Here is a 27,909-nt window from a genome sequence, read left to right as displayed (position 1 = left end):
AGTGGCGGGTTTCCTCTTTGCTGGTGTCTCCCTCCCTCCAGCCGCCCTCTTCCCTCTCCCTCCAGCCCCGTCAGCTCTGAACCCCTGGCCTCCCACCTCCCCAGCCCCCGCCGGATAACCCCCCGTTTCTGTTGCAGATTTTGAGTTCCTGCTCCCCAGCAGCTTTGAGTCTGAAGGACATGTTTTCATTGCTCCCAGGTAGCTTGCGTGTGGCCTTGCTGAGGTGTCCCCACCCTCCCAACCCGACCTCCCTGGCCCCGCCTCCTGCACTGCTGCCTGGAGCTGTGTGTGTCTGTGTCCTGTGCAGTGTCCCCCCGCCACGCATAGCCCCGTATGTGCGGCCGTGTGCATATCCGGGCCATGTCGCCGCACCAGGCAGCACTGGCCAGCTGCCCACAGCTTTGGCTCCCACCAGGCCTCGGGCGGGAGGGCTCTGGACTCTCCGCTGACCTTCCCTGCCCCCCCGCAGGCCACCAGGAAAGAGCCCTTTCCGCCCTGAGCCGGCTGTCCGCAGCACGCCCCTCACCGGGCAGCTGCTGCTCTGGTTTGTGGTGCCCTCCCCCACAATCCCACCCCGCACCCGTCCTCGTCTGTGTCAGTCAGTGTTTGTGTGGGTGTGGGGACCGAGCCAGCCAGAGCCCCTGTTGACAGCATCCCGTCTAGGTGTGGTGGCTCACTGAGGACCAGCGGGGAGGGACAGGGCAGAGGGGACAGGGCTGTGAAGAGCTGCTCTGGCAAGTAAAGGATCAGGGCCCAGCACAGGCCTGGACCTGGAACCATCCCTGGCCTGCACCCTCGTGTGCACACCCTCTGCCTGTTGGCCCACATCTGAGCAGGCCACTGGGCCCCCGGGTGGTGAAGCCCTCCCCTGGGGCCTGGGCTTTGCATGAGGGCAGGTGGGTGCAACTGACAGAGACCCATGGGCACTCCCGGGCACCACACGGGGGCTCTGGACACTCCTAATCTCCATGTGTGTGCACGTGTGTGCATGCACCCACCAAGTTCGCTGTGACTCTGTAGATGTGTGTTTGTATTCGTGAGTCCTTGTGTACATTTGTAAGAGTCCGAGTGTAAATGCGGGGTGGCTGTGTGCACTGGTGACAGTGGGAATGTGCAAAGGCCTGTGTGTGGCCCACAGGACCCCGAGGGAGCTCTGAGGGCAGGGACCATGTTTGTTTTTGTCCTCTCTGTATCTTTGGCACAGGAGAGCTCAATAAATATATGCTGGGTGAGTGTACATGTATACTGGCGGTGGGAGCGGGGATTGCAGGTGACTTGTATCCCAAGCACAGCTGTGTGGGTGTCACTCTGAGTGTATCAGGTGTGTCCTCCACACACATAAGTGCAGGCTGTGTGCTGCACAAAGGCCCTGGAAGTAGGTGTGGACTGGGACCCAGCCCCAGGTGCTGTCACAAAGCTGTGTGCCCTTGCACAGCCTCAGGAAGCAGAACATTTTAACAATTCCCACAGGACTTCCCTGGTGGTCCAGTGGTTAAGAATCTGCCTGCCAGTGCAAGAGACACGGGTTCTATCCCTGGTCCCGGAGGATTTCACATGCCACGGAGCAACTAAGCCCGTGCACCACAGCTACTGGGCCTGTGCTCTAGAGCCCGGGAGCCCCAACTCCTGAGCTCACGTGCCCTAGAGCCCTTGCTCTGCAACAAGAAAAACCACTGCAATGAGAAGCCCATGCACCGCAACTTGATAAATGCCCACACAGCGACAAAGACCCAGCAGAGCCAAAAAAAAAAGCTCCCACAAAGTTGCTGCCATGCAGGCCAGAAGGGAGGTTCCTGGTGGCAGGGGTGTGGATGAGGAACTAGGAATGATAGCTCCATCTACCAGGGTAGAAGGACTGCTCGCCGAGACTTCCTGGGGAGCAGAACCCCAAGCAGATCTCCCCACTCCCCACAACCCCCATGTTCTTTGGACCCAGAGTCTGAACCCAGTAGGGCCTTGAGAAAGTGAGACGTTTGGCCTGTCCACCTCTAGGGGAAGAGCAGTCTGGGCAGAGGGAATAGCCAATCTAAGGACCCATGTGTTCCCGCCAATTTCCTGAACCCCTCTGTAGTACTATGAAAACAAACTAAGGCTCGGGGAGCCTGAGCAAGTTGCCCAAAGGTACAGAGCCAAAGAAGCAGCAGGACGAAGTCTTAGACTGACTAAGCCGTTGCTGGAATTCCGCCACTGTGGTCATCATGGGCATTTCCTGGGGCCTCCCAGGTGTTCCGTGTGGCTCCAGCTACACAGGAGACGGGGGAGCCTCCGCAGGGCCATGCCAGAAAGGAGAACCTGCTTGGGTACAGGGTGCAGACCCTCATTCTCTTCTTCTTCCACCCAAGAGGGTCATCTCCTCCCCATTCAGACCTGGTAATCTGCCAGGCATATATAGTTGCTGCAGCCTGTGAGAATACACATGCCCCTCCCAAAGGCCTGGGCTTCTCGGCAAAGGGCCAGGCAGGCCTATTGGGAGGCCTCAACCCTGTTGCCCTCTACAGCTCCCCAAAGCCCACTCTTCTTGCCCCTCCCCACCCCCAGAGAGTATTGCAAGGACCTGAATGCCTCAGACAACAACACCGAGTTCCTGAAAAACTTCATTGAGCTCATGGAGAAAGTGACTCCAGACTCCAAACAGTGTGAGTGCCTGGTGGGGCGGCTGGGTCTGGGCAGCACCCAGGCAGCAAAAAGGGGCAGCCCAGAGGAACCCAGACACTGGGCAGGTGTGGAAACACGCAGACCCAAGCCGAGGGCAGGTCCTGGGAAAGCTTGGAGCTTTGGGGGTAGCGGGGAGAGTGGGCAGGGATCCACAAGAAAATACTCCCTCCCTATTGGCTGATTCATGTTGATATTTGGCAGAAAACAACAAAATTCTGTACAGCAATTACCCTTCAATTAAAAAAAAAAAAGATACTTCCTCCACCCAACCCTCCTGTTCCAGGCAACAACTTCCTCCTGCACAACCTGATCCTGGACACAGGCATCACACAGCAGCTGGTGGAGCGCGTGTGGCGGGACCAGGATCTCAACACGTAGGCACCACCCAGCCTGTGGGGGCAGGAGGCTGGGATGGGCCCAGGAGCCCTGCCCTGCAGAAGGCAGGGCTGTGACCTCAACTCCCTGCTGCCCCCAGGTACAGCCTTCTGGCCGTGTTTGCCACCACCGACGGTGGCATCACTCGAGTGTTCCCCAACAAGTAAGTGACCCGCCCCGCTACCTGACATCCTGCCCCTGCCTGGGACCCTGCCTCTCTGGCTCCTTGCCTCTGCTGAGACCACTGCCTTCACGAGTCTCCCCGCTTCCACCAACCTCTGCCTGTCTTGTGTGACCAGGGCAGCTGAAGACTGGACAGAGAACCCCGAGCCCTTCAACGCCAGCTTCTACCGCCGCAGCCTGGACAACCACGGCTATGTCTTCAAGCCCCCCCAGCAGGATGGTGAGTGTCCATCCTGTCCAGGTGCTGTCCAGGTGCACGGCAGCAGGCGGGAAGCTGAGGCTGGGGCAGGTAAAAAGGGAAGGCTAGGTTGTGCCAACCTGGAGGAGGGCATGGCTACCCACTCCAGTATTCTCAGAGAATCCCCATGGACAGAGGAGCCTGGCAGGCTGCAGTCCATGGGGTCGAAAAGAGTTGGACATGACTGAGCGACTAAGCACAGCACAGCACAGGCTGTGCCAAACACTCTGCTGGGTGCTGGGTGCTTAGGCTGAGATCATCTCCAGCTCGGGCTCCTAGGCTCACAGAGCCCAGCACAGAGTGGTCAGCGTGGCTGCCAGCCCCTACTCCTGACCACCCCACCCCACCCACCCCCAGCCCTGTTAAGGCCTCTGGAGCTGGAGAATGACACGGTGGGCATCCTTGTCAGCACAGCTGTGGAGCTCAGCCTGGGTGGACGTACGCTGAGGCCAGCAGGTGAATACCCAGGGTAAAGGTGGGGAAAGACACTGGGCAGTGTGCTGCCCAGGCAGGTGGGCATTGATGGCCCCCTTGCTCTCCCCCATAGTGGTAGGCGTTAAGCTGGACCTAGAGGCCTGGGCTGAGAAGTTCAAGGTGCTAGCCAGCAACCGTACCCACCAGGACCAGCCTCAGAAGGTATTTGCTCAAGGATGAGGGCAGTAAGACCAGAAGTACCCATTCTGGAGTCCCCAGGAACCCCTCCCAGTCCTCCCACTCAGAGTGGCTCTGGTGCCTATGGGGAGGCAAGGGACCCTGACATGTAAAGGGTGATGGGAGGGGAAAAACTGGTGGGCACTTACGGTCCTTGCTCTCTGCCCAGCAGTGTGGCCCCAACAGCCACTGTGAGATGGACTGCGAGGTTAACAATGAGGTGCGTGTGCCCTGAACTCTTGCTTACCCCACTCCTAGACACCTTAGTCCCAACTGCAACTCCTAGCCCATCCCTTAGCCAATGGGTCTCAACATCCCACCCTGACTTCACAGCTTTGCCAGAACTGGGGGGAATGGTGCCCCCTCCACTGAACCACTGCACTACCAGGGTCTGGGGAGGAAGGGCTGGGCCAGAGCCCCTCCCTACCTTCCTCCCCCTTCCCCACCTCTCAGGACCTGCTCTGTGTCCTCATTGATGATGGGGGATTCCTGGTGCTGTCAAACCAGAACCATCAGTGGGACCAGGTGAGGGTCAGGAAGAGGGTGGAAGGAGAAGATATGGGTTTGGGACTTCTGGGGGTATGGCACTGCCAGGCCTGTGACTCCCACTCCTTCCCGGCATCCCCAGGTGGGCAGGTTTTTCAGTGAAGTGGATGCCAACCTGATGCTGGCACTCTACAATAACTCCTTCTACACCCGCAAGGAGTCCTACGACTATCAGGCGGCCTGTGCCCCCTTACCCCCGGGCAACCTGGGTGCTGCACCCCGGGGCATCTTTGTGGTGAGCCTCAGCAATGCCTGACCTGGAGATGGGGGGACTGGGATACCTGCCCACAGAGGATCCCCCCACCTCTAATGAGCAAGCTGGGGGTGACCTGGGTTCCTGGTCAGCAGTGGGAGCCCACACCACTCTTCCCCACTGCAGCCCACCATTGCAGATTTCCTTAACCTAGCCTGGTGGACGTCTGCTGCAGCCTGGTGAGTTCCTGGGATAATTGGGAGAGGGAGGGTGCTCCCTGGCCAGGAAGGCTGGAGAGAAACGGGGCAGGGTAAGGCCTCTGCTGACCACTCCCACTCGGTGACCCATGCCCTGCAGGTCTTTGTTCCAGCAACTTCTCTATGGTCTCATCTACCACAGCTGGTTCCAGGCAGGTAGGTTGGGCTTTAGAGGCCCCTCCTCAAAGCCCTTCCCCAACCTGAACCCAACTCCAAAGGGAGGGCAGGGCTTATGGCTGAGCCAGGCTCTGGGTGTAGGGGTGGGGCTGAGGCGCTCTGGGCTCTCGCAGACCCCGCGGAGGCCGAGGGGAACCCCGAGGTGCGCGAGAGCAGTTGCGTCATGAAACAGACCCAGTACTACTTCGGCTCGGTGAACGCCTCCTACAACGCCATCATCGACTGCGGAAACTGCTCCAGGTGCGCGCGAGGCGTGGCCAAAGGGGCGGGAAGGGGCGAAGGGGGCGGGGCGAACCTCAGTGCCCCCGCCCTTCTGTGCTGCCTCCAGGCTCTTCCACGCGCAGAGACTGATCAACACCAACCTTCTCTTCGTGGTGGCCGAGAAGCCGCTGTGCAGCCAGTGTGAAGCCGGCCGGCTACTGCAGAAAGAGACACACTGTATCCTGCCCGCGCCGCCCCCCGCCGCCCGCCCCCTTCCACCCCCGCGCGCCCCCTCCGTGCCGCCGCCTCCTTGACTCCCCACCCATGCCCAGCGGACGGCCCGGAGCAGTGTGAACTGGTGCAGAGACCGCGATACCGGAGAGGCCCACACATCTGTTTCGACTACAACGCCACGGTAAGGAGCGGGGGAGGGCAGCTTTGACCCGCAGCTCCCGCTCTCCCCAGGGCTAGTGCGGCCCTGCCACGCCCCCTGCCCATCCCCGCCCGGGCCGACCGGCTGCTCGCTGTCTTTTCCCAACAGGAAGATACCTCAGACTGTGGCCGCGGAGCCTCCTTCCCCCCGTCGTTGGGCGTCCTGGTGTCCCTCCAGCTGCTGCTCCTCCTGGGCCTGCCTCCCCGGCCACAGCCTCAAGTCCATGCCCACCCCTCTCGCCGACTCTGAGTGTCCCTCCCCGCAGCAGGCCTCCCCGCCGTTCCCTGCTCCCCTGCCCTCCACTCCCCGCCTTAGAGCCTTGCCCCCTTCCTCAATGAAGGAACTGAGCGCTCCTGGCCCCCAGAATCTGCGCCTTGGGGTGGGGGTGGGGGGAGCCGAAGGAGGACGCTGCAGGTCTCTGGCCCCCAAGCCATGTCTCGCTGCTGAACTGTCAAAGTGTCCCCAGACCTCTCATTCCCACTGGACTCACCAACTCCTGAGGGCTGGGCCAGGGAGGCCACAGTACTGGTGCCAAACCAGGCCTCCACTGCCCGCCCTGCCCTGAGGCTCCCTTTGTGTGGGAGACCTAGGCCTTGCCCCACCTGGACTCCTCTAACCTGGCCCTTCTGCCCCACCCAGGACTAAATCTGGATTCCCGGGGAATAATAGAGGAAATGGTGATGGGCAGTTTGAGGCCTGTGCATCCCAGCTTAAGTCCTGGCAGGAGAGCCCCCAGTGAACTCCTGCCTCTCTCAGGCCTACAGCCATCCCTCCCCAAGCCCTGCAGGTAGCAGGACAGTGACAGTGACACTGGCTAAGACACAACCCCATACACAACTGGAGCCCTGAGGGCAGAAACTGGACTCACGTTAGACATACCCAGGAGGACACACACACAAACACAGACACACACACCATGGAGTGGGGTGAGGGTAGGGGCTCACAAAGCCTTACACAGGGTGAGGGGTTGGTGGGAGGGTCGGCACATGCAGGCTCCATCTGCTCGCCGTCAGCCTCTAATCTAACCTGTAACCCAGCTGGTCCTCTGTCTCTAAAGCTGAATGTCAAACAGTGCCAAATGCTGTGGCAAAGGGGGAAGATCCCTCTGTCCCAACTTTGCCGCCAGTGTCCCCTAAATGCCCGTGACCCTGCCAGGTGCTCATTATAACCATTTCTCACTAGTGTCAGGCCCCCAGGGGGACCACATGCCACTGCCTGCACCCCTCAGCAGAGGAACTGTCACCAGACATCGCCCTTTGCCTTAGCGGCGGTGACTTGATCACTCCTAGCTGGATCATCCCACCCCCAATCTGGCCCTTACACACTCAGGCCTATCTCTTTCCCTCTCACACACACACACTCCCTGGCCAAACTGCTCCTCCCTGAACACACACTTGCACATATGCACACACATATACACACTCTGTGCACACACAGGCTGGGCCTGAGAACATCTCTTCACACCGTTCATTCTGGTCATTTCCCCCAAAGGCATCCCAGCCTGGGGACTATTGGGGTACTGAAGGCAGGGGGATGTGGCCATGGGGCTCAGATGGACTGGGAGGAGGGGGGAGGGTGATGCATTAATTAATGGCTCCGTTAATTAATGTCACGTTGCTTGTCGCTTTCTCAGTGTGTGTGTGTATGTATGGTCCATGCCTGCTGCTGGTGCCAGGGTGGGCACCCATGCTGTACACCCAGCCTAGACGCCAGCCATGTCTTGTGGGGGCGTGTGTGTAACTGTAGTGTAGTCAGGTGCTCAATGGAGAATATAAAAATAAAAAAGAATCAAACATATACAGAAAAATTAATATATATTTTAAGTTTAAAAAACAGAAAAGCAGACAAAACAATCCCCATCAGGTAGTTGTCCAACCCCCAGCTGGGTCTGATCCTTCTCATCACCCACCTGACCTGGCTGTCCCCTCACCTCGGGCTCGGGGGATCTGTGGGGGACTGGGGGGCCATTTCCTTTTATCTGCCCTTTTTTTTGGTTGTTCTATTTTGTACAGACAAGTTGGAAAAACAACAGCGACAAAAAAGTCAAGAAACTTTGTAAAATACTGTGTGTGTGATTCCTTGTAAAATATTTTCAAATGGTTTATTACAGAAGATCAGTTATTAAATAATGTTCATATTTTCACTTCAAATGGTTCCCATACACTGTGTCTGCCTGGAGTGAGGATTGGGTGGCTTGAAGATAGGTGGCCCTGACCACTTACCACTCAGTTGGGAGCGAAGCCATACCAATCCAGGTCTCTGGTGGGTGGAAGGCATGATGCTTCCCAGGTCTCCTAAGTGCCAGATCCTTGACATCCTTTGTCTTCTATAATCATCTCAAAAGCCTTCAGGAAAAACTGTCTTAAAAGTTTCCCAGAGGCTCAAGGCCAAGACCATGGAAGAAAGAAGATGGAGATGAGATGCAAGCTTCTGGCCAATGGGATCAGACCAGGGCCTAGTGAGGAGGTCCTCCACGTGGAATGAAGAGTGAATACCCGGTCCAAGTTCATGACCTGGTGCTGGAGGGCCACTATTGCTGTCTGGAGGAGGCCAAGTTCTGCCCGCCCCCTGCAAGCATTATGGCGGCTCCTTCCCAGCCCAGGGGAGGCCTGGGCCTCTCTGGCCACTGCTGCTCACACTGCAACACAACTCTGAATCCTTTTCACCAAATCCTCTCAGGCCTCCCTCTGGCAAGCCCTACACCCTTGTCCATTTTAATCCTAACTCTTAATAGTGAACCCTATTGTGTGACCTTTGTGTTCAAGGGGAAAGACAACCACCAGTGCAGAGATTTCCCACTGACACTTACTGTACACATTCCATACTCTACACTCACCCAGCTGAGTCCTCACCACAACCTTAAGAGTTAGATACCAGTTTATTTCCATACTTCTGGTGAGCAAATTGAGACAGGAGAAATCCTTTCTCCCAGATTCAAGAAACCACCAAAGGTTTCTGAGATGAGGTGGACTGTGGCTGAGGAACCTCAGATGCTAAATAAATGAAAGGGGGCATTTGAGGCGTTAGTGAAGACACCTTTCCTCACCCTCCACAATGGTTGGCCACATAGCAAAGACTAGCAGTCCCTGAGACCGCTCCCACGCTCTGCAACAGCCCCAGAGGTCCTGAGTTAGATCTGCCATGTAAAATACAGAATATCCAATCTGACTGGGATTTCAGATAATCAACTAGTATTTTTTAGTATGTTCCCAACATTGCATGGGACATAACTACAAAAATTGGAGTCACACGAATCCTGAAAAAAAAATTGTTTATCTGAAATTCAAATCTCATTGGTCTGTATTTTGATTTGCTAAATCTGGCAACCCTACCCCGGCGTGGCATCCAGTGGGAACCCAGACCCCAAAGTTAAGGCATAGCAACACCTGTGATTTGGAAGGCTATGCACGCGTCAGCAATTGTACTGCTGGCAGAAAGGAAGGGATTCTGCACTTTAAAAATGTACTTTGTTACATAATTATTTTAATTATATGCACATTTATAAAATTCAGTTTTGCACAGGTGGCTTCAGGTGGCTGCTTGAAGCCACCACTGCAGTGAGGCGGAGGTCCAAGGCCAGTCTGACCCAAGTTTGTGTGGAGAGACCTCTCCATCAGGATCATCCATTGACTGGGTGAGGAAGAGTCTTTGAGATAGGTCTGGCCTCACCCCTTTTGGGGCTGGAGACCGGAGTTCAAGTATGGGCTCCACCTCACTTGCACACAAGGGCAGCCTGGGCAACACACTCGCTGAGCACCCAGGGTGGACTGCATTTTACACCCCAGTCCCCTTGGATCCTCACGGTAGTTCCCGTCATCATCTCCATTCAACGGTCCATGAAACTGAGTTTCAATAAAGTTCGGGAATTTGGCCAATGCCACACATCCGTCAAATGACAGAGCAAGAATTCCAACCTGGCTCAGGCATACACCAGATCATGGAAGTTCCAGGAGTTCGCGACCGCTGGACCACCGAACATTCTTACTCGCACACCTGCCTACAAGGACACACCCACTCAGATGTACCGGCAGACATGGAGCCACGCCTCCCGGGAAATTCAGAAAGTGCGTGGCGTGCAGCTGTGCAGCCGCCGGTTCTCGCCGCTCTCCAGAGGTCGTTCGCCCTCCCCCCACGTCTGGAGAACCGGCGGAAACGGTCCTGAGCACTACAACTCCCAAGCACACCCACCTCTCCCGGCGCACAGCCTCCTGGGACTAGTTCTACCCAGAGCCCAGATCTCCGCAGGTCCCAGTGTGGCCGAGGACTTCATGTCCCAGCATGCCGCGGAGCCGCAAGGCCGACGCTCAGAGGGCTTCCTGCCGCCGCCCGGGGCGCGCAGGCGCAGCGCCCTGTTTGTCGGCGCCTGAGAAGGGAGGAGGTACTGTCGAAACCGAGACCGAGGCCGAGGCGGAGCTGACCAGACTTGACTTCGGCCCAGAACTAGTCTCCGTGCCGCGCGGACCGTAAGAGGCCCCAGAGTGGATGGAGGAGATCGAGCCCTGAGATCACCGCCAGCCCGGTCGGCGCTGTGGCCACACAGGGCGGGCGGGCAGGCGGTGGTGTCTAAGCTGCTCAGGGCCTTTCCTCAGATCCCCGTCGAGGGGCCTAGGTCCCGGCCCCGCGACCGACCAGGCCCGGCTCTGCCCTTTGGGACCGGAGTCGACCCGACTGGAAGTAGAAGCCTTCACCGGGGCCATAGGCCAGTGACTAGGTCGGGCCCGGGCCTCCCGTCGGGGCCGGACTGGGAAGAGGCCCCGGGGAGGCCCCTAGCCCACTAAACCCTTCCTTCAGGCCAACGCCCGCCAGGAAGATGCAGCGCGCCCTACCGGGCGCCCGCCAACACTTGGGGGCCATTCTGTCCAGCGCCAGCGTGGTGGTGAAGGCTCTGTGCGCGGCGGTACTATTTCTGTATCTGCTGTCCTTCGCCGTGGACACGGGCTGCCTGGCGGTCACCCCAGGCTACCTCTTTCCGCCCAACTTCTGGATCTGGACCCTGGCTACCCATGGGTTGATGGAACAGCATGTGTGGGATGTGGCCATCAGCCTGGCCACGGTAGTGGTAGCTGGACGTTTGCTGGAGCCCCTCTGGGGGGCCTTGGAGCTGCTCATCTTCTTCTCAGTGGTGAACGTGTCTGTGGGGCTGCTGGGGGCCTTTGCCTACCTCCTCACCTACATGGCTTCCTTCAACTTGGTCTACCTTTTCACTGTCCGCATCCACGGCGCCCTCGGCTTCCTAGGTGGTGTCCTGGTGGCACTCAAGCAAACCATGGGGGACTGTGTGGTCCTGCGAGTGCCCCAGGTGCGTGTCAGTGTGGTGCCCATGCTGCTGTTGGGGCTGCTGCTGCTGCTGCGGCTGGCCACACTGCTCCAGAGCCCGGCACTGGCCTCCTATGGCTTTGGGCTGATCTCCAGTTGGGTGTATCTTCGTTTCTACCAGCGCCATAGCCGAGGCCGAGGGGACATGGCCGACCACTTTGCTTTCGCCACCTTCTTCCCCGAGATCCTGCAGCCTGTGGTGGGCCTGCTGGCAAACCTGGTGCATGGCCTCCTGGTGAAAGTAAAGATATGCCAGAAGACAGTGAAGCGCTATGACGTGGGCGCCCCATCCTCCATTACCATCAGCCTCCCAGGCACAGACCCTCAGGACGCAGAGCGGAGAAGGTACTGTGGAATCTTCCAAAACCTTGTTGAGCTAGGAGAATCTTACAGATCAGGTCACATTCCATCTTTTGAGGTGCTTGCTTGCTGTATGTAGGCTGGCAGCTGTATGTAGGTTTACAGTAAGATGTTGGGGGCAGACTCAGAGAAAATCCAGTTTGTGGCCTTGATCTCAACACTTCGGTATCTGGGCTACATACAGTGCTTTCCAAAATTAGGGAGTAAAAGTTGTCTTTCTCACCCAGGGTGCTTAAGTTTCAAGAAACGCCTTGCTTCCTTTTGAACTGTGTGAGGGCTAGTGGAGAGCCAGGTACACATAACCCTGGCCTCGTCTCAGAATCTTGGCATGCTAGACACTGGTCCCATGGGAGCCAGAAGCAACCCGCTGGTCCTTTTTCCCCTGTGAGAGATGGACAGGGAAGGAGACCTGGGATCCTTATGAGGTGGTTGGGGCCACCCCAGTTTCCAAGTGCTGGACTCCACCCTCTTCCTGGGCCTTAAATTCAGATGCCGTGCTTCTCTGCAGCTTATTTATTAACAGGGAAGCCTGGGGTATAACGACTTAGACGACCACTGGCCCACATACACCGACTCTGGCAGGCGTGTGTCACCAAACCCATGGGACAGCCACGTGACCCACCAAGGGAGCCTGCTGACCACACCAGGGAATGGAGACAGCCTTTTCATTATCTGTAAACCAAGCCATCTGCACCATCAGGAGTCTCAGCTGAATTACTCACTTAATGCACCTTGGCCAGGGCAAGACAGATCTTTTTTTAATCCATCTCTTTCTCTCTCTCCCAGGTCTATGGACTCACCAGAGTGGTCACAGCTCTGTTTCCAACACTATTGTTGAGTGGTTTTTGTTTTTTTTATGCAATTACTTGAATTGTGAAATCTAGAGCAGGTTCTGTTCCAATTTTGTGCATTTGTCAAAGGCTTCTGCTTTTGTGCACCCATGAGATGAGTTCTTAGCAGGCAACTTTACAAATTCAGTTGGACTTGTTCCGGTGCCTCCTCTCCACTGGGGCTTTGGCGTGAGGGACACACGCCTCTCCTGAAGGAGTTTCCAACTAGAGAAGCCAGAGTACTGTGGTCCAAGGTGCTACGTGTTAGTGCACGTGGCGTGCCACAGAGCTTGACTGTGGGCCTTACTTTGTGTCTCCGTGGCTAACCAATCCTAGAGACCGAGTTCTTTATTAATCTTTACTGGTGGAGGAGATGCAGCCAGAAGGGCCGGGCCTAGTGGAAACTGAACTGTCCTTAGAGATGTTCAGGTGATCCCAGGCCACAGTGATGGTCCCTCCTCTAGTGAGAAATCTTGGATTGTTAGGGTTGGCTGGACATTCGAAAAACCTTCACAGCCCCAAGAAACTGGACAGTTGGAGGCATGTTGGGGTAGTGGTGTCAGGAAGGGGGTTCCTGGCATAGCCTTGTGGCTGTTACCTTGCTTGGGGATAGGGGTCACTCTACCAAGCAGTTTGATCTCTTGCTGCATGCCACACTCCCTGCCCCAAAGAGGCAGTAATAGTGGGGGGCAGGGTTTCCCATCTTTGACCCTTGTGACAGAGTGATGGGCATGCCACTACCTCTCTACCTCGGCAGGTTTTCAACAGAATTGGGAAGGCAGTGTCCAGAATGGGAGCTTGGGTAGCAGAGGGAAGGACTGTCCTGTCTGTGCCAACTTGCCATGATGCCAGGCTGAAGGACAGGGTGGAAGTATGCTGGGGCTTTGTATGCCTGTCTTCTTGTTGCTCCTCCTGTCATGTCCCCTGGCATGGTGGAGATTTTGGTTTTCTTCTGGAACATGGAAGGCTATATAGGTCTCCCATGCTGGTGGCAGAGTTGGAAGCATCAGGGGTCCACAGTGACCACTATGAGGAATATTAGCTGGCAGCATGAGCAGCCTACCTCCTGGTGGGCAGGGTCCCAGGTCCTCGTATATACCTTCTTCTAGCGAACTTCCCCACTTCCCTTGAAGGTGGGGTCTCCAGGGGTCTGCCCAGTGGAAACAGGCCTGGCCTGTGCCCTACCCACATGGGCTGTTTTTTCTTCCTCTCGTCCCGCTAGGAAACTATGTGTTCCTGCTCTAACCCAGGTCTTGGTAGTGTTGGGGGTTCTTCTGGGAAGGCCAATGCTAAGAGTCAGTTAGGAGGGGTGAGCTAACCCAAGTTGGCCCTGCTTTCCCAGGCTGACAGCCAAAGCAAGGGCTTAAGTTCCAAACCTCCCCACAAACCCTTGCCAGGGGGTTCACAACACTCCTGACAAGGAGATGGGGAGAAGTTATGCCTTCAATGTGATGCTGGTGCCCAGCAGAAATTCATGCGTCCAGGGACTTGCCCTTCTACCATCTGCCCTGGGTCGCAGTTCTGTCTAGCCTTAGGCACCATCCTCAGAACCATGCCTGGGGGCAGCCCGGTGGGCACCCAGCATTCTCAGCCAGGAGGTGTCCGAACTATGGAGGGAGTGCTCTACAGCCTTTGGGGTCCTTATTCGGATGGCAGAGACAGCCTTAATCGGATCCCTGGGGAGCCCTGGGCCCCACAATGGGGAAGGAGAACACATAGGATTTTGAGAGGCATGTGAGCAGTAAGGCAAGTCAGTTTCCTGAGGGAAAGAATACAGGGCATGAGCCACGTTCAGACCCATAGTGACCTGTCATCTTTCCCCGGCCCCAGGCAACTGGCTCTGAAGGCCCTCAACGAGCGGTTGAAGCGAGTGGAGGACCAATCTGTCTGGCCCAGCATGGACGACGATGAAGAGGAGGCTGGGGCCAAGGTGGATAGCCCCATGCCGTCAGACAAGGCCCCCACACTCCCAGGGAAGGGGGCTGTCCCAGAATCCAGCTTGATCACCTTTGAGGCAGCTCCCCCGACGCTGTAACTCTAAACCACCTTGAGTGTAGCACGTCCTCTCCCAAGCCCCCTTTGACACCCTCTCAGCTACTCCAGGGCACTGACTGCTCTGAGGAGAGGGAAGAAGGCCTGCTGCGGGTTGCCACAGCCTTCTGCTCTTTCTCGCCAACACTACCCAGGACTCTTGCTACCTGGTTCCAGCTCCAGACAACCACTCTGCCAGGCATGGGACCTCTGAAGCATAGCCAGCCCAGGCCATCTGAGGTAAGACTGCACCTCAGCAGGCAGCCTCAGGCAAGCGGCTGCACGGACACTGGTGCATGGCTCCTGGGCCAACCCTCACACCTGACACTGGTTGCTGAGAGCCCTGAGCCAAGGCAAGGATTTGCCAAAAACATTCTGGGGGTCCAGCCAGTGCAGGAGCCAGCGCAGGGCTGCTGCACATCCCTGCCTGCCCCCAGAAAGACTGCGCTCATGTCAAGATTTCTGATTCCCCCTGCTGTGGCCATGGCTGCTTCCAGCCCAGAGCAGCCACAGCTCCCAGGTATTTTCTACAGGACCACTTGAGTGGGCAGCCAAGCCCTGCCTCGCAGTATCAATAAAGCAGTTCTTTGAGGTATGGCTCCTGGGCTCCGTTAGACCACCTTGTGCAGCCCCCTCGCCATGCTCAGCTGCGGATTAGACAGGGACCTCAGGTTCCAGGGCTCGGTCATGAAGGCTATTCCCGCTGGATAAAAACCCCATTGCCCTCATTTCTCCCCACCCCCTGTCACACTCTCCCCTGCCTCACCACCACATGTCCACTCAAGCAGCCTTCCCAGAGCTGTCACCTCAGACCCTTACTTATTGTCTCTCCCTGAACTACCTGGTCAGGGAGGCCCTGCCTGAAGATCTGATAACTAAGGGCCTCTCATCATAAGGAGTTGTTCTTACCCATGGTTCACTTTGAAGACAAGAGTGCTCGGTGTTTGGCACCTGTGGAGGCAGCCCATCCCCAGCTCCCATCCTGTCACTGCCCAGATTGGACCATCACAGTCGAAACTCCCAACACAGTGGGCACCTGGGGAAACTGAAAGGACACAGCCCCACCAATCACAGCTGCAGCTACAGCCCTAGGACCTGCTAGGGCCCCAGGGGGCGTAGGGCACTCAGCAGCCAGATCCCAGGGGCTGATGTCACAGGAGAGCTTCAGCCCCTCTGTGAGCAGCCACGGACAGGTCCCCATCTTGCCCAGCTGCCCATTTGTTCCTGCTGATGGTATTAGCAAGAACTATCCCCAGCTCTGGGCTATTCCTCCCATCCAGTCTTTTCAGTCTTTTTTTTTTTTTCTTTTTGACTGCACCTCGTGGCATATGCTTAGTTCCCCCACCAGGGATCAAATCTGCACCCCCTGCATTGGAAGCTCAGAGTCTTAATGACTGGACCATCGGGGAAGTCCCTTCAGTCTTTTTTTTCCACTTTATTGTACTTTCTTCTCTTCTGTAATTTCTGGACATACCAGCAAAAGCTGAGTTGCTGGGGGTGGGGGATAGTCTTGCAACCCCAACTTCATCCAGGCACATGATCCATAAACTCCTCTGGGACGGTAGAGAAGGAAGGAAAGGGGAGGCACCGCAGCATGAGGAGCAAGTAACAGTGTCACACACAGGACTCTGGCTGCCCCAGGGCCTGAGGCATCCCATGAGCGAGCTGAGGGAGTCCAGGAGGCCTCAAACGTGGCTTCCACACTGAGGGGCAAATCCAGGCTTTCCCAAGGCTGGGAAGAGTTCACGGCTGGATCCTCTTGCGGTACAGGTAGGCGTTGCTCACCTGGTTCATAATGACCAAGCTGGTAATGACAGGGCAAAGCACAGCCAGGTACCAGACCCCACCGGTGACTGTGGCAGTGAACCAGAGTGAGCACATGCCCAACAAGAGGCTGGCACCCCCCAGAAGGTAGCCCACCAACCCCGAAGTGGCGTGGTAGAGCTTAAGCTTGGCCAGGGGCCATCGAGGCAGCAATTTGGGGTAGAGCAGGCCCACCCCACCCGAGCACTGCAGCCCTGCCCACAGCACAGCTAGCAGCCCTGCCCGCCCATGCCAAGTGGCCAGGTGGGCTTTGCCAAGCTGTTCCTTGTGGAGGATGACAAGGCCCAGGCCCAGCAATGCACACAGCAAGGCCAGCAGCTGCAGAACCCAGTGGCAACGCGCTCGGCCCTTCCGTGAAAGGGAGCGCAGCAACGAACTCTCAGGAGAGAACACCAGCAATGCCTCGGTCATCAGGAAAGAGAACTGTGAAGACAAAGATAGGACACTAAATGGGAGTGCTGCCAAGCAGAAGGGCAGAGTTTTAGATACAACCTAAGCTGCCCACTAGTGTGGGCAGAGTGCCCTTTATTCTCTTCCCCACTGACTAGAGTATTTGCTGGGGCAAGAGTGGAAAACTATCTGGGACAGAACATGTGTTCTGAGTAACCACAAGAGGTACCTCTCCACACTTCTTCCTGGGTACTACTCTGAAATGTCATCTCTGCTGTGTTACCCAGGAAACAAGGTTTGAGATGGGGCAGTTATAAATGATTCACAAGCTTTGTTTCCCTGACAGGCCTGGATACAATTTCTTGGCAAGAGTTGTCCACATGGGTGCCCTGTTTCAGGGAATATTAGGCGCACCACTGTAAATTAAGGTGACAGGAGGCACAGGTACACCCAAATGCATATTAACCTTCTGGCCTGGAGGTGGCTAAAGCATCATTTTGTACTTAGACAAACCCATTTGCCCTGCATCTTGATTACCCTAGTTCAAGTCTCAGATATAAACTGTGGCAGGAGTTGGAGCCTACAGTTCCTCCAACCCCACATCCCACCCCTCCAAATAGATATTAAGTGTCCATTTACATTTAGAGGCCACCACAGTCTGGGGTGTTCATTGGAAGGATTGATGCTAAAGCTGAAACTCCAGTACTTGTGGCCACCTCATGCAAAGAGTTGACTCATTGGAAAAAACTGATGCTGGGAGGGATTGGGGGCAGGAGGAGAAGGGGACAACAGAGGATGAGATGGCTGGATGGTATCACCAACTCGATGCACATGAGTTTGGGTGAACTCCGGGAGTTGGTGATGGACAGGGAGGCCTGGTGTGCTGCAATTCATGGGGTCGCAAAGAGTCAGACACGACTGAGTGACTAAACTGAAGACCACCCCCAGAGCTGTACTTCCTCCCACCCCTAAGAGCTGGCCAGGTTCACTACTTACAGCCAAAGACATAAGCACAGGGTGCCAGGAGAAGAGACCTGGAATGAGAAGAGGAAGCCTCATGAGGCTCAAGCAAGAAGAACCCAGCCACACCAATCCCCACAAACTGAGGAAAATGAGCAGCCCATCACCCAAGGAGGTGCTGCCAAAATGCAAGCTCTCTCTTACCACAACAAGCTGACCCCATATCTATTCTCTCTTCCTGGATCCTCCCTGGATCAGAGGCCACCCTTCAACACTTCTTTCAGCCCTCCTTTCCCCCTGTACTTTGCAAGAGACAGCCAAGTGCAGCACCCAGACAAGAGAAGCCAGGTACTCTGTGGGGCCTGGCCAAGCTGGCAGAGCCCTCTCTCTCATCTACTCCACCCTGTTTATCCCTCCAGCACGGCATGTCCCTGAGCCAGCCAGGCCTTTCCCAAGAGTCAGACCCAAAGCTTCCTATTGCCCCTGCTCCCCAGGAAAAGTGACAGTTCCCAAAAGTCAGTAGCTATGCATTGTACTTACTGGAGCCAGGCCTGGCAAGTACAGCCACAAAGATGGTGAAGCCCAGGGCCACAAGGTGGGCAGCAGCCCCGGAGACAGTGCGCAGAGCTCGGTATATGTGTGACTCGGTCTCCACAGAAAGGGCCATGATCAATCAGGCCGGCTATAGTCTGAAAGCATAGCAGAGTGAGCAAGGGCCTCTGGTGCTTGCTGTCCACTCTTCTAACTGGAGCAAGGGTGGCGGAGCAGGAATGCCACTCTCTTCCAAAGAGTTAAGGTAGGAAGGGACAGCATTAAGGCAGGGCCCAGAAATAGTCGCGGGCTGGTGGCCTGTCAGCCTGTATCCGCATCTGAATTGGCACAGATCACTGGTCCACCTTCCAGGTAAGTTACGCAAGGCCGTGTAATAGACTACAAATCCCAGAGTGCATCACGCCGTCGCAGGACGGGAGCGCCTGCTGGAGGGGCGTGAAGCACTACGGGAACTGTAGTTCCCGGTTGCGTCGAAATTACAGCCTCAATCTCTTTGCGCACACCCTTCCCACGTGCAGCTGGCTTACTGCTTCTACACGCCAGGGATTCGCCTGCCTCACCCGCAGCGCCGACCCGAGGAGGTGGTTCGGTCCCGAACAAGTGGGATTCTTCGGGCGCTAGCCGCGCGCCCTGCCGCTCCGCCGCCTAACTTCCGGGTGCGACGCCTACCCACCCGGGACTTCCTGGACTGTTCTCCGCAGCCACACGGCTGAATTGCGCTGCGCAGGCGCTGTTGAGCAGATGGCTTCGCGGGTGTTACCAGCGCGCAGGCGTGTCTGACCTGGCGGCCCAAGCCTCTGCTCTGTTTCTGACAGGTGCTCCCAGGAATAGAGGCCCCAGCTACAGACCCCGGCCCCACTAGCGCCATGGGCAGCAGCTGCCGCATCGAATGCATATTCTTCAGCGAGTTTCACCCTACGCTGGGACCCAAGATCACCTATCAGGTGCTATCCGGGCTCGCGGGACAATGGGGGATAGAGGGACGCTCCGGGGAGTTCAGTCAGTTGACTGGAAGCGATGGAACCCCGTGCCCCGTGTTGCACGCAGGCACGCCGCTCCCTCGTTCGCGGGGAATCGTGAACCACAAGTATATTCAAACCCAGTCCCGAGCTCCCGGTGTGGCAAAGCAAACAAACATCACATAGGCAGTGATTGTGGAAAATGGGGCTGTGTGGGCCCAAGGGAGGTGCCAGGTCCTATGAGAGGTGTGAGTGGTGATCCACTAGTGTCCCTGCATGCATAGAAATTTAGGTGTGGGAGGAGTGTGCCAGGTGGAGGGAACAGCATATGCAGAAGCCAGGAGGTAGGTGAAAACATAATGTGTGTGTGGAAACAAAGTTGGAGTAGGCCTGGGTGGATGGGAGAGAGGAGAAACCCTGGAGAAGAGAGCTTAGGTCTTGAAGGTCACCCTGTGTACTCTGCCTAGTCTCTGTACTAGGTCCTCTAAGGGGTTTCTTGTCACTCCCTTCCACAGGTCCCTGAGGACTTCATCTCCCGGGAGCTGTTTGACACCGTCCAGGTGTACATCATCACCAAGCCAGAGCTGCAGAACAAGCTCATCACTGTGTGAGCCCCTAGCTGGGGAGTGGGCAGGGCTCCCAAGGAGGCGTGGACAGACCTGGGGACAGGAGGAGATTGATTTTGTTCCTACCTGTTCCCCTCGTCCAGCACAGCCATGGAGAAGAAACTGATAGGCTGCCCCGTGTGCATCGAGCACAAGAAGTATAGCCGCAATGCCCTGCTGTTCAACTTAGGCTTTGTGTGTGACGCCCAAGCCAAGACCTGTGCCCTTGAGCCCATTGTCAAAAAGCTGGCTGGCTACCTGACCACACTGGAGGTCTGCACACAATGGGCTTGCATGGATGGGCAGGCAGAATTAGGGAAGGTGTTCGCATGTCTCCAAAGCCCTCCAGACCTGGGAACCTGTGAGGGAGGGTGCCAGCCAAGGGTCCTGGGGTGTGCCAACCATGCTGTCCATGCCCCATCCAGCTAGAGAGCAGCTTCGTGTCCACGGAGGAGAGCAAGCAGAAGTTGGTGCCCATCATGACCATCCTGCTGGAGGAGTTAAATGCCTCAGGCCGGTGCACTCTGCCCATCGGTATGGCCTGGCCTCTACAAGGACAGCAGAGGGGTCGAGGAGGGATGGGAAAGTGGTAGAGGAAGGTGGGCCCAGTCAAGGACAAGACAAATTGGCGGCTAGGAAATAGCCATGAGCTTGGCTGACGATGTCCAGGGTCCAGTGGATGATGGGGTTGGGGAGGGGGAGGCCAGTAGAGTTCTCTGGCTCTGCTCCCTGAACATGTTTCTTCCCCTGAATGGACCTCAGTCTCTTGTTCCATAAAAGGAGGAGATTGATCCTACCCGGAGCCACCTGTCTGCCTCAAGGGTGGCTGGGAGGACTGCCTGGTAATTGAGGGCCTCTTGGAAGAGTTGGCACTGAGGATATGGGTGGGATCCCCTGCAGATGAATCCAACACCATCCACTTGAAGGTGATTGAGCAGAGGCCTGACCCCCCTGTGGCCCAGGAGTATGATGTGCCTGTCTTTACCAAAGACAAGGAGGATTTCTTCAACTCACAGTGGGACCTCACCACACAGCAGGTGTGCTCACCACCCCGGCCATCATGACCTGTGGCTGGCCTCAGCCCTGGCCTCATCCCACTTCTACTGAACCTGTTCTTCCCTGCCCAGATCCTGCCCTACATTGACGGTTTCCGCCACGTCCAGAAGATCTCAGCCGAGGCAGACGTGGAGCTCAACTTGGTGCGCATTGCCATCCAGAACCTGCTGTGAGTGGGGAACAGTGACACCCGGGACAGGTTTACCTGTCAGGAGGAGCCCAGGGACCCTGAGTGTAGGCGCTGGGAAGGCATGGCCCTCAGAAGCTGAGCACTACTGTTTCCCCCAGGTACTATGGCGTTGTGACACTGGTGTCCATCCTCCAGGTAGGTGAGTCTGGGGTCTGAATAAGTGGAGACTGGATCATGTGACTGGGCCCAACTGGGGCTGTGTCAGACTTCCAAGCCCCTTACTCAAGCCCCTGTGCCGCCTACTACCCTCCAGTACTCCAATGTGTACTGCCCGACACCTAAAGTCCAGGACCTGGTGGACGACAAGTCCCTGCAGGAGGCGTGTCTATCCTATGTGACCAAGGAAGGTATTGTCAGGCTCTGGGGGAGGCCATCTCCGGGAGGGCAGGGCCACCTGGAGAGCTGACCCTTGATGCCTGCAGGGCACAAGAGGGCCAGTCTCCGGGATGTATTCCAGTTGTACTGCAGCCTGAGCCCTGGAACTACTGTGAGAGATCTCATTGGCCGCCACCCCCAACAGCTGCAGCATGTTGATGAACGGTCAGAGGGGGGCCCCTTGAAGCATGAGAGGTTTGCCTGAGGGGAGGTACATTCTCTGTGTCTCTCTGGAACTCTGGGTCAGAGAGAAAGCAGGAGACACCTAGTGAGCAGAATCACATGGCACTGCTAATCCAGGAAGGCTTCCTGGAGGTGGTGGGTTTTGGAGACCAGTCTGGTCATGGAAACAAAACCGGAGGGGAGACTGGCCTGGCTAGAAGGAAGCCTCGCCCAGAGCATCACCTCTTTCTTCCTTGACACTCATCCCAGGAAGCTGATCCAGTTTGGGCTTATGAAGAACCTCATCCGGCGACTACAGAAGTATCCTGTGCGGGTGTCTCGGGATGAGCGGAGCCACCCTGCCAGGCTATACACAGGCTGCCACAGCTACGATGAGATCTGTTGCAAGACAGGTAGAAGCAGGCAGGACCGCTGAGGTGGGGTCAGGGCAGCGTGGCCAACCCCCTCAAGGCTCCTGACCTCACCTCCACCACACCATACAGGCATGAGCTACCAAGAGCTGGATGAACGGCTGGAAAACGACCCCAACATCATCATCTGCTGGAAGTGAGGCTGGTGGCGGTTGGACAAGGCACGCAGCTATGGCTACTCTCTTCTGCTAAGCCCTGCCTGATGCATGAGGACTAGACCAGAAAACTAGTCCATACTGTCCTAAGGTTGACCCTCATTTCTGTAAATAAAGTCATCCGTTTCAACCTACGTTTATTGAAGACTACCTCTGAGCCAGCCACCAGAGAGGAGTAGTGAATCAAATACCCCTAGTCCTGGCATCCTGGAGCGCCATCTGGTGGGCAGAACCGACAATGGGCATGTAAAAGTGCCCACTAATTATAAACTGAAATAATCAGCCAGAAAGAAACAATCAGAAAGCTGAGATGAAAAGTGAATTGGGATAGGAGCTGAGACTGCTCTGTATTAGGTGGGCAAGGAAGGCCTAGCTGAACTAGTGTAAACCAAACCCTGAAGAAGGAAGAATACACCAGGCAGAGGTAACAGGTGCAAAAGCCCTGAATCAAAATCTGCTTTGGGATATGTGAGGAAGCCAAGGGAAGCCCATGGGACTGGAACATAGAGGGCAAGGGGGAGCGGGGCAAGAAACAAAGTCGGGAGGTAGGACAGGAGGCAAAAGCCTGATCTCTGCAGAGCTATGGATAAGCTGCTTTGGACATCCAAAATCTCTCTGACGTCTATTTGTCACTCAGTGGTGTCCGACTCTTTCGTGACCCCATGCATGTAGCCCACCAGGCTGCTCTGTTGGGGGAATTCTCCAGGCAAGAATACTGGAGCCATTTTCTTCTCCAGGGGATCTTTCTGACCCAAGGATTGAACCTGGGTCTCCTGCACTTCAGGCAGATTCCTTACCATCTGAGCTACCATAGTATTCAATGTTTTGAGGGCCAGAGGCAGCCAGATCCACTGTCAAGTGAGGAAGGAATGTCTCATGTACAATTTTTTTTTTTTCTAGCCACGCTGCATGTGGGATCTTAATTCCCCAACCAGTTATCAAATCCACACTCCTTGCATTGGAATCGTGGAGTCTTAATCACTGAACTATCGAAGTCCCTCATATACACCTTTAAAAGACTCCTGGTGGGAATTCCCTGGAGGTCCAGTGTTTAGGATTTCAAGCTCTTAAACTGCCAAGGGCTGGGGTTCGATCCCTGGTCCAGGAAATAAGATCCCATATGCTATAAGGCAGAGGAAAGCTCAGGAAGGTCAAGGGTGGAACCATTTCCACCAGTAACAGTAACATGAGAGGTGATGGCAGCCCGGACTAGGAAGGAGAGAAGTTGTGAGCCCTGCGCAGTATTTTGGGGATAGAGCCAACGAGGTGGAGCTGGACGCCAGAAATGCTGGAGCAAGGAGGCCAGAGAGAGGAGCATCAAATGTGGGCGGAAAGAGAGTCGCTACTGGAAGAGCTGGTGGGGGGCGGGCCGACTTGACATCCATCTGAGGAGGGAACCTAAGCTGCAGGAGTCTGGAACCCTCGAGCTGCAGCCGTTTGTGAGGGAGAAAGCTCTAGGAGTCCAAAAAGAGTTGCTGCCCGCAGCCTGACTGGCAAGCAAGACGCTGGCGGGTGAGGACCCAGCAGGGGCGGGGCCCAGGTAGCACTGCGCAGGCGCCGAGCTTACCGTTTCCATGGTGGCGAGGACTCACGCGCAGCAACAGCTCCGCAACTGTAGGGTCCCAGACTTCGGCCCCGCGGGAGACCGTGGTCCCCGAGCGTGTCGGCATCGCCACCCCAGAGCCAGCTGCTGCCCGTGGAGAGCCAGACCCCACCTTCACGCTCTCGGTCCGTTGCGGAGACATGGGCGACCTGGAGCTGCTGCTGCCGGGCGAGGCTGATGTGCTAGTACGGGGACTGCGCAGCTTCCAGCTGCGCGATATGGGCTCCAGAGGGTGAGGCCGCTGAATACAGGGTCAGGCGGCGTCATGGGGTCAGAGTCCTTGAGTTGGGGGAGTGTGGGCCAGAGTCCTCTGAGGAGACGGTTTGCCCAGCGTGGAGGGGCCCTTAAGTTGGGGAGGTAAACCTCTCTGAGATAGGGTTATATGGTCCTGAGCCACCTTGGACCCCTCAGAATAGGGTTAGGCTTCAATAGCACCCAGCCCTGACCCCCAATCCTACTGCACATATGTGCACCCACATGCACACACAACCCGGGGCAGGTGGAACCAGCAGCATGAGAACCTGGAGAAACTGAACATGCAGGCCATCCTCGATGCCACGGCCAGCCAGGGAGAGCCCATCCAGGAGCTGCTGGTCACCCATGGGAAGGTACGCTGGAGTCACAGGCAGGGTTCCTGCCTTTTTACCACCCCACACCCCACCACCCATCTACCCTCTCAGAAACTGGGTGCCTACACTTCCCTCTGATGGGCACCTCGGCCCTCCCCAAAGGAGAAAGAAGAGTGTGTAGGACCCTGGCATGCCTGGTGGGGAGCAGGGTGCAAGCTGATTAGGGAGATAGTCCTGGATCCTAGAACAGCCTAGGCTGTAGGGTGAGGGCCCAAGTTCTAAAGGCATTCCTGAATAGCCTGTCAGGCTAGAGAGGGGCCCCCAGTGAAGTGGGGCAGAACTTTGGCATAGAAGGGGACAACCTCCCCAACAGGAGAGAGAGAGAGGGAGTTAGAAACCAGGAGTTGGCTTGACTGGAATGTGAGCCAGGAGGTGGCACCAGTAGATGACCTGAATCATCACTGACAAAAGGGTTCCTCTGCAAGGAAAAAGTGGAGCCCCCTACTGGTGGGGTGGGGTAGGAATAGGGCACTATAGAAGGACCTCAGAAAAGAGTGAGGCCAAGGCACACAAAAGCCTCTGAAGATGAGAGAACAAGGACAAGAGAAGGCATGAGCAGGAGGCATGAGCAGAAGGCTGGCCTGAGGGTGCACTTGGATGGGGGATATGGGGCAAGGGCTCAACTGCAGAGGGGGAGCATGGCAGCCTGGGGACAAGGCAAGGACCAATCCATATGAAGCCTGGGGGATGGAGACCCTCCCAGAGGTGTTGGAGGCAGCTGGGAATGAAGGTTCAAGGTGCAGGAGAGAGGTTTGAGAAGGAATTCATGGGGCATAGGAGAGCCTAGGGGTCCACGGGAATTTGAGGAGGGCTGAACTGGGCTGACCTGTTGGCAGGCCAAGACAGGCCCATCTCACCCCTTGTCCTCTGCCCTCCCCCTCAAAGATCCCGACGCTGGTGGAAGAGCTGATTGCAGTGGAGATGTGGAAGCAGAAGGTGTTCCCTGTGCTGTGCAAGCTGGAGGACTTCAAGCCCCAGAACACGTTTCCCATCTACATGGTGGTGAGCTGGGCCGTCGGTGCATAGCCCTGCCCGCCCCTTCAGACAGCCCTGGACTAGAGAGGGTGGCTGGTAGCCCGTATCCCGCTCTCAGCAGCTCTGGGCCCTATCCTCTTTATGTGACAGTTACACCACGAGGCCTCCATCATCAACCTCCTGGAGACAGTGTTCTTCCACAAGGTGAGGCAGCCACCTTGCCCATTGGCTACTGCCCTCGGCGAGAGTCTGGCGGCGAGGGGGGTTGTGTCTGTGTGGCCAGAGCATCAGAGCCAGGACGTTTCCCCCTCCCTGCCCTTCAGGAGGTGTGCGAGTCAGCGGAGGACACTGTCTTGGACCTGGTGGACTACTGCCACCGCAAACTGACTCTCCTGGTGGCCCAGAGTGGCCGTGGTGCCCCTCCTGAGGAGGAGTCCCAGTACAGCAGCCCCATGCAGGTGGGCTGAGGTGCCCTGGGGCTGGCAAGGGCTAGACCCCAGTCCCCCCTAGCTTGAACACCATGTGCCCCACCCTACCCCCCACCCCAGGAGCTGCAGAAGCAGGCAGAGCTGATGGAATTTGAGATTGCGCTGAAGGCCCTCTCAGTGCTTCGCTACATCACAGACTGTGTGGACAGGTGGGCAACCCAGTCAGGCCTGGGGCCTGCAGTGGAGGGCTGGGAGCCTGGGCCTGTCACCTCCACTCACCTCCCCATCCCCATCCTAGCCTTTCCCTGAGCACCTTGAGCCGCATGCTCAGCACCCACAACCTGCCCTGTCTCCTGGTGGAATTACTGGAGCACAGTCCCTGGAGCCGACGGGAAGGAGGTAAGGTCCTCCTCCACCCGCCTAAGCCCCAGTTCACTGCTTCCAGGACATCTTCCAGGATTGATGGGGTGGGCCACTTGCAGCCAGATAAACTTTGCCCCCTTGCCCAAAGAAAATACCAGGATGTTTCCCCCACAGTGGGCCTAGACCTGGACTCTGTTGCAGGCAAGGCCTGTGTGTCCACTATTGAGGAGTCACGCTGCTCTGAAGTGAGCCCCACCCCAGCGTGGGTGTGTGCTATGGCCCACGCAGCTGGATCATTCAAAGCACACGCAATGCCTTCACCCCGTATGTTGGTTCCTCTTTCCAGGCAAGCTGCAGCAATTTGAGAGCGGCCGTTGGCAGACAGTGACCCCCTCAGAGCAGCAAAAACTGAGCAAGTTGGATGGGCAGGTGTGGATCGCCCTATACAACCTGCTGTTAAGCCCTGAGGCCCGGGCCCGCTACTGCCTCACAAGCTTTGCCAAAGGACAGCTACTCAAGGTAGGAAACTCCTACATGAGTGTCCACAGCCCCTGCCCTGCTGTGGGTCACCCTTGATGTTTATTTTTGCCCGCCTACCTCAGCCGCAGCCCTCTCTCCACACCTTGGGCCTCAGGTGATAACAGCAACTAGTGGGACCTGGGTCCCACTGGCACCCTCAGCCCAGTCCAGCCCAGCCCAGGCCCTCCCTGTTCCCCAACCCTCTGGTCAGCACCGCCTCACACTGGCCTCCCCTGGACACCCTTGCAGCTTCGGGCCTTCCTCACAGACACACTGCTCGACCAGCTGCCCAACCTGGCAGACCTGCAGGGTTTCCTCGCTCACCTGGCCCTGACTGAAGCCCAGCCCCCTAAGAAGGACCTGGTGTTGGAACAGGTAGGCTCTTGGAAGTTAGTTGGTCAGGACCACTGCTCACTTGACCAGCTCCTCCTCCCTGCCACTCTCTGCTTCTCTTCCCCAGATCCCAGAAATCTGGGAGCGGCTAGAGCGAGAGAACAAAGGCAAGTGGCAGGCTATCGCCAAGCATCAGCTGCGGCATGTATTCAGCCCCTCGGAGCAGGACCTGAGGCTGCAGGCACGAAGGTGAGGCCTCCTAAGCCAGCAGAAGAGGGATAAGGGAGGTAGCAGCGTGGATGTGGGTGGGGTTGCTCCTGTCCCCCCACCCACAGGTCCAGCAAGTCCTTCTGGACCCATTTTCCAGGTGGGCTGAGACCTACAGACTGGATGTGCTCGAGGCAGTGGCTCCAGAGCGGCCCCGCTGTGCCTACTGCAGTGCAGAGGCCTCCAAGCGTTGCTCCCGGTGCCAGAATGAGTGGTATTGCTGCAGGTAAGGGCATCCCAGGACCTTGGACCCCTAAGTTCCACTCCATACCCCTTGGAGCACTGCATCTTCACCGGCCCATTTGCCTGCAGGGAGTGCCAAGTCAAGCACTGGGAGAAGCATGGAAAGGCTTGTGTCCTGGCAGTCCAGGGGGACAGAGCCAAGTGAAGGCTGCAGCTGCTGAGGGCCAACCACCCATGCCTACAACCCACTCGAGTGTCCCCCCAAAACCTCTGGATCTCAATCTGGCCTCTGCAAGTGCCCCAGCCTCCCAGGTGGTGAGGATAGTAGGCGGGAAGAGCTGTTGACCCATCTCCCCCCAAGCTAAGCGTTCCCCACTTCCTGCTCTATCAGGCGGGAAGGCTTGGGGTGCAGCCTCCCCAGGCTGGGGCAGGAGGCCTGGGTGGGAGGGGCGGGGGCGGGGGGGGGGACAAGGGCCGGATGTGGGGACCCTCTTCCTCTAGTAC

General features: G+C 56.8%; 5 protein-coding genes across 17 annotated transcripts in view; 4 read left to right on the top strand and 1 right to left on the bottom strand.

The window, feature by feature from the left end:
• Positions 1-8,059, top strand: part of CACNA2D2 (calcium voltage-gated channel auxiliary subunit alpha2delta 2) — a 140,428-nt gene extending 132,369 nt beyond the window's left edge. For 4 of the 11 annotated variants that reach the window (XM_027523732.1, XM_027523739.1, XM_027523735.1 and 1 more), the window contains 16 exons: positions 138-198; positions 2,539-2,636; positions 2,939-3,029; positions 3,131-3,193; positions 3,330-3,433; positions 3,809-3,907; positions 3,999-4,087; positions 4,272-4,322; positions 4,556-4,627; positions 4,731-4,883; positions 5,028-5,080; positions 5,199-5,254; positions 5,389-5,515; positions 5,604-5,713; positions 5,803-5,891; positions 6,018-8,059. In XM_027523732.1, coding sequence (XP_027379533.1) covers positions 138-198; positions 2,539-2,636; positions 2,939-3,029; positions 3,131-3,193; positions 3,330-3,433; positions 3,809-3,907; positions 3,999-4,087; positions 4,272-4,322; positions 4,556-4,627; positions 4,731-4,883; positions 5,028-5,080; positions 5,199-5,254; positions 5,389-5,515; positions 5,604-5,713; positions 5,803-5,891; positions 6,018-6,158 — 1,457 coding nt within the window. In that variant the 3' untranslated portion in view covers positions 6,159-8,059. The remainder of the gene's footprint in view (positions 1-137; positions 199-2,538; positions 2,637-2,938; positions 3,030-3,130; positions 3,194-3,329; positions 3,434-3,808; positions 3,908-3,998; positions 4,088-4,271; positions 4,323-4,555; positions 4,628-4,730; positions 4,884-5,027; positions 5,081-5,198; positions 5,255-5,388; positions 5,516-5,603; positions 5,714-5,802; positions 5,892-6,017) is intronic. The other 7 variants (XM_027523733.1, XM_027523740.1, XM_027523736.1 and 4 more) reach the window with 3 other exon arrangements.
• Positions 8,060-10,249: 2,190 nt separating this feature from the next.
• Positions 10,250-15,041, top strand: TMEM115 (transmembrane protein 115). Its single transcript, XM_027523743.1, has 2 exons — positions 10,250-11,570; positions 14,246-15,041. Exons 1-2 carry the CDS (start codon positions 10,720-10,722, stop codon positions 14,448-14,450), a joined length of 1,056 nt encoding a protein of 351 aa, XP_027379544.1. The 5' UTR covers positions 10,250-10,719; the 3' UTR covers positions 14,451-15,041.
• Positions 15,042-15,861: 820 nt separating this feature from the next.
• LOC113880994 (cytochrome b561 domain-containing protein 2) lies at positions 15,862-18,837 on the bottom strand. 2 transcript variants are annotated; one of them, XM_027523730.1, is made up of 4 exons: positions 18,733-18,837; positions 18,161-18,309; positions 17,657-17,694; positions 15,862-16,693 (listed from the first exon to the last, which is right to left on the bottom strand). In XM_027523730.1, the coding sequence occupies exons 2-4, from the start codon at positions 18,285-18,287 to the stop codon at positions 16,190-16,192; spliced, it is 669 nt and encodes a 222-aa protein (XP_027379531.1). In that variant the 5' UTR covers positions 18,288-18,309; positions 18,733-18,837; the 3' UTR covers positions 15,862-16,189. The 2 variants fall into 2 exon arrangements, with proteins under 2 accessions (XP_027379531.1, XP_027379532.1); XM_027523731.1 differs by having other exon boundaries at positions 18,700-18,791.
• A 64-nt stretch (positions 18,838-18,901) lies between these two features.
• NPRL2 (NPR2 like, GATOR1 complex subunit) lies at positions 18,902-22,239 on the top strand. The gene is made up of 11 exons (XM_027523729.1): positions 18,902-19,116; positions 19,647-19,738; positions 19,841-20,009; positions 20,162-20,270; positions 20,637-20,773; positions 20,864-20,961; positions 21,081-21,117; positions 21,236-21,329; positions 21,405-21,522; positions 21,790-21,932; positions 22,023-22,239. The coding sequence occupies exons 1-11, from the start codon at positions 19,039-19,041 to the stop codon at positions 22,088-22,090; spliced, it is 1,143 nt and encodes a 380-aa protein (XP_027379530.1). The 5' UTR covers positions 18,902-19,038; the 3' UTR covers positions 22,091-22,239.
• A 1,413-nt stretch (positions 22,240-23,652) lies between these two features.
• ZMYND10 (zinc finger MYND-type containing 10) lies at positions 23,653-27,850 on the top strand. 2 transcript variants are annotated; one of them, XM_027523307.1, is made up of 12 exons: positions 23,653-23,940; positions 24,208-24,316; positions 25,223-25,339; positions 25,463-25,516; positions 25,636-25,770; positions 25,861-25,949; positions 26,039-26,139; positions 26,450-26,622; positions 26,872-26,997; positions 27,083-27,204; positions 27,323-27,448; positions 27,535-27,850. In XM_027523307.1, the coding sequence occupies exons 1-12, from the start codon at positions 23,849-23,851 to the stop codon at positions 27,608-27,610; spliced, it is 1,320 nt and encodes a 439-aa protein (XP_027379108.1). In that variant the 5' UTR covers positions 23,653-23,848; the 3' UTR covers positions 27,611-27,850. The 2 variants fall into 2 exon arrangements, with proteins under 2 accessions (XP_027379108.1, XP_027379109.1); XM_027523308.1 differs by lacking the exon at positions 24,208-24,316 and having other exon boundaries at positions 23,852-23,940.
• The last annotated feature ends 59 nt before the right edge of the window (positions 27,851-27,909 follow it).

Source organism: Bos indicus x Bos taurus, chromosome 22 (genome assembly GCF_003369695.1).
Source record: "Bos indicus x Bos taurus breed Angus x Brahman F1 hybrid chromosome 22, Bos_hybrid_MaternalHap_v2.0, whole genome shotgun sequence".
In the NCBI taxonomy this organism is placed as follows: Eukaryota; Metazoa; Chordata; class Mammalia; order Artiodactyla; family Bovidae; genus Bos; species Bos indicus x Bos taurus.
The sequence above is the reverse complement of the archived record's forward strand: the minus strand, read 5'-3'. Positions and strand labels throughout refer to the sequence as shown.

Bases quoted from the DNA above. Each gene is read 5' to 3' on its own strand.
- NPRL2 (XM_027523729.1), top strand. From the start codon at position 19,039: ATGGGCAGCAGCTGCCGCATCGAATGCATATTCTTCAGCGAGTTTCAC. The intron at 19,117-19,646 runs GTGCTATCCGGG...TCCCTTCCACAG, and splicing joins GACCCAAGATCACCTATCAG to GTCCCTGAGGACTTCATCTC. The intron at 21,330-21,404 runs GTATTGTCAGGC...TGATGCCTGCAG, and splicing joins ATCCTATGTGACCAAGGAAG to GGCACAAGAGGGCCAGTCTC.
- LOC113880994 (XM_027523730.1), bottom strand. From the start codon at position 18,287: ATGGCCCTTTCTGTGGAGACCGAGTCACACATATACCGAGCTCTGCGC. The intron at 17,695-18,160 runs GTAAGTACAATG...TTCTCATTCCAG, and splicing joins ACTTGCCAGGCCTGGCTCCA to GTCTCTTCTCCTGGCACCCT. The intron at 16,694-17,656 runs GTAAGTAGTGAA...TTGTCTTCACAG, and splicing joins CTGTGCTTATGTCTTTGGCT to TTCTCTTTCCTGATGACCGA.
- TMEM115 (XM_027523743.1), top strand. From the start codon at position 10,720: ATGCAGCGCGCCCTACCGGGCGCCCGCCAACACTTGGGGGCCATTCTG. The intron at 11,571-14,245 runs GTACTGTGGAAT...CCCCGGCCCCAG, and splicing joins CAGGACGCAGAGCGGAGAAG to GCAACTGGCTCTGAAGGCCC.
- ZMYND10 (XM_027523307.1), top strand. From the start codon at position 23,849: ATGGGCGACCTGGAGCTGCTGCTGCCGGGCGAGGCTGATGTGCTAGTA. The intron at 26,140-26,449 runs GTAAGGTCCTCC...TCCTCTTTCCAG, and splicing joins CTGGAGCCGACGGGAAGGAG to GCAAGCTGCAGCAATTTGAG. The intron at 26,623-26,871 runs GTAGGAAACTCC...ACACCCTTGCAG, and splicing joins CCAAAGGACAGCTACTCAAG to CTTCGGGCCTTCCTCACAGA.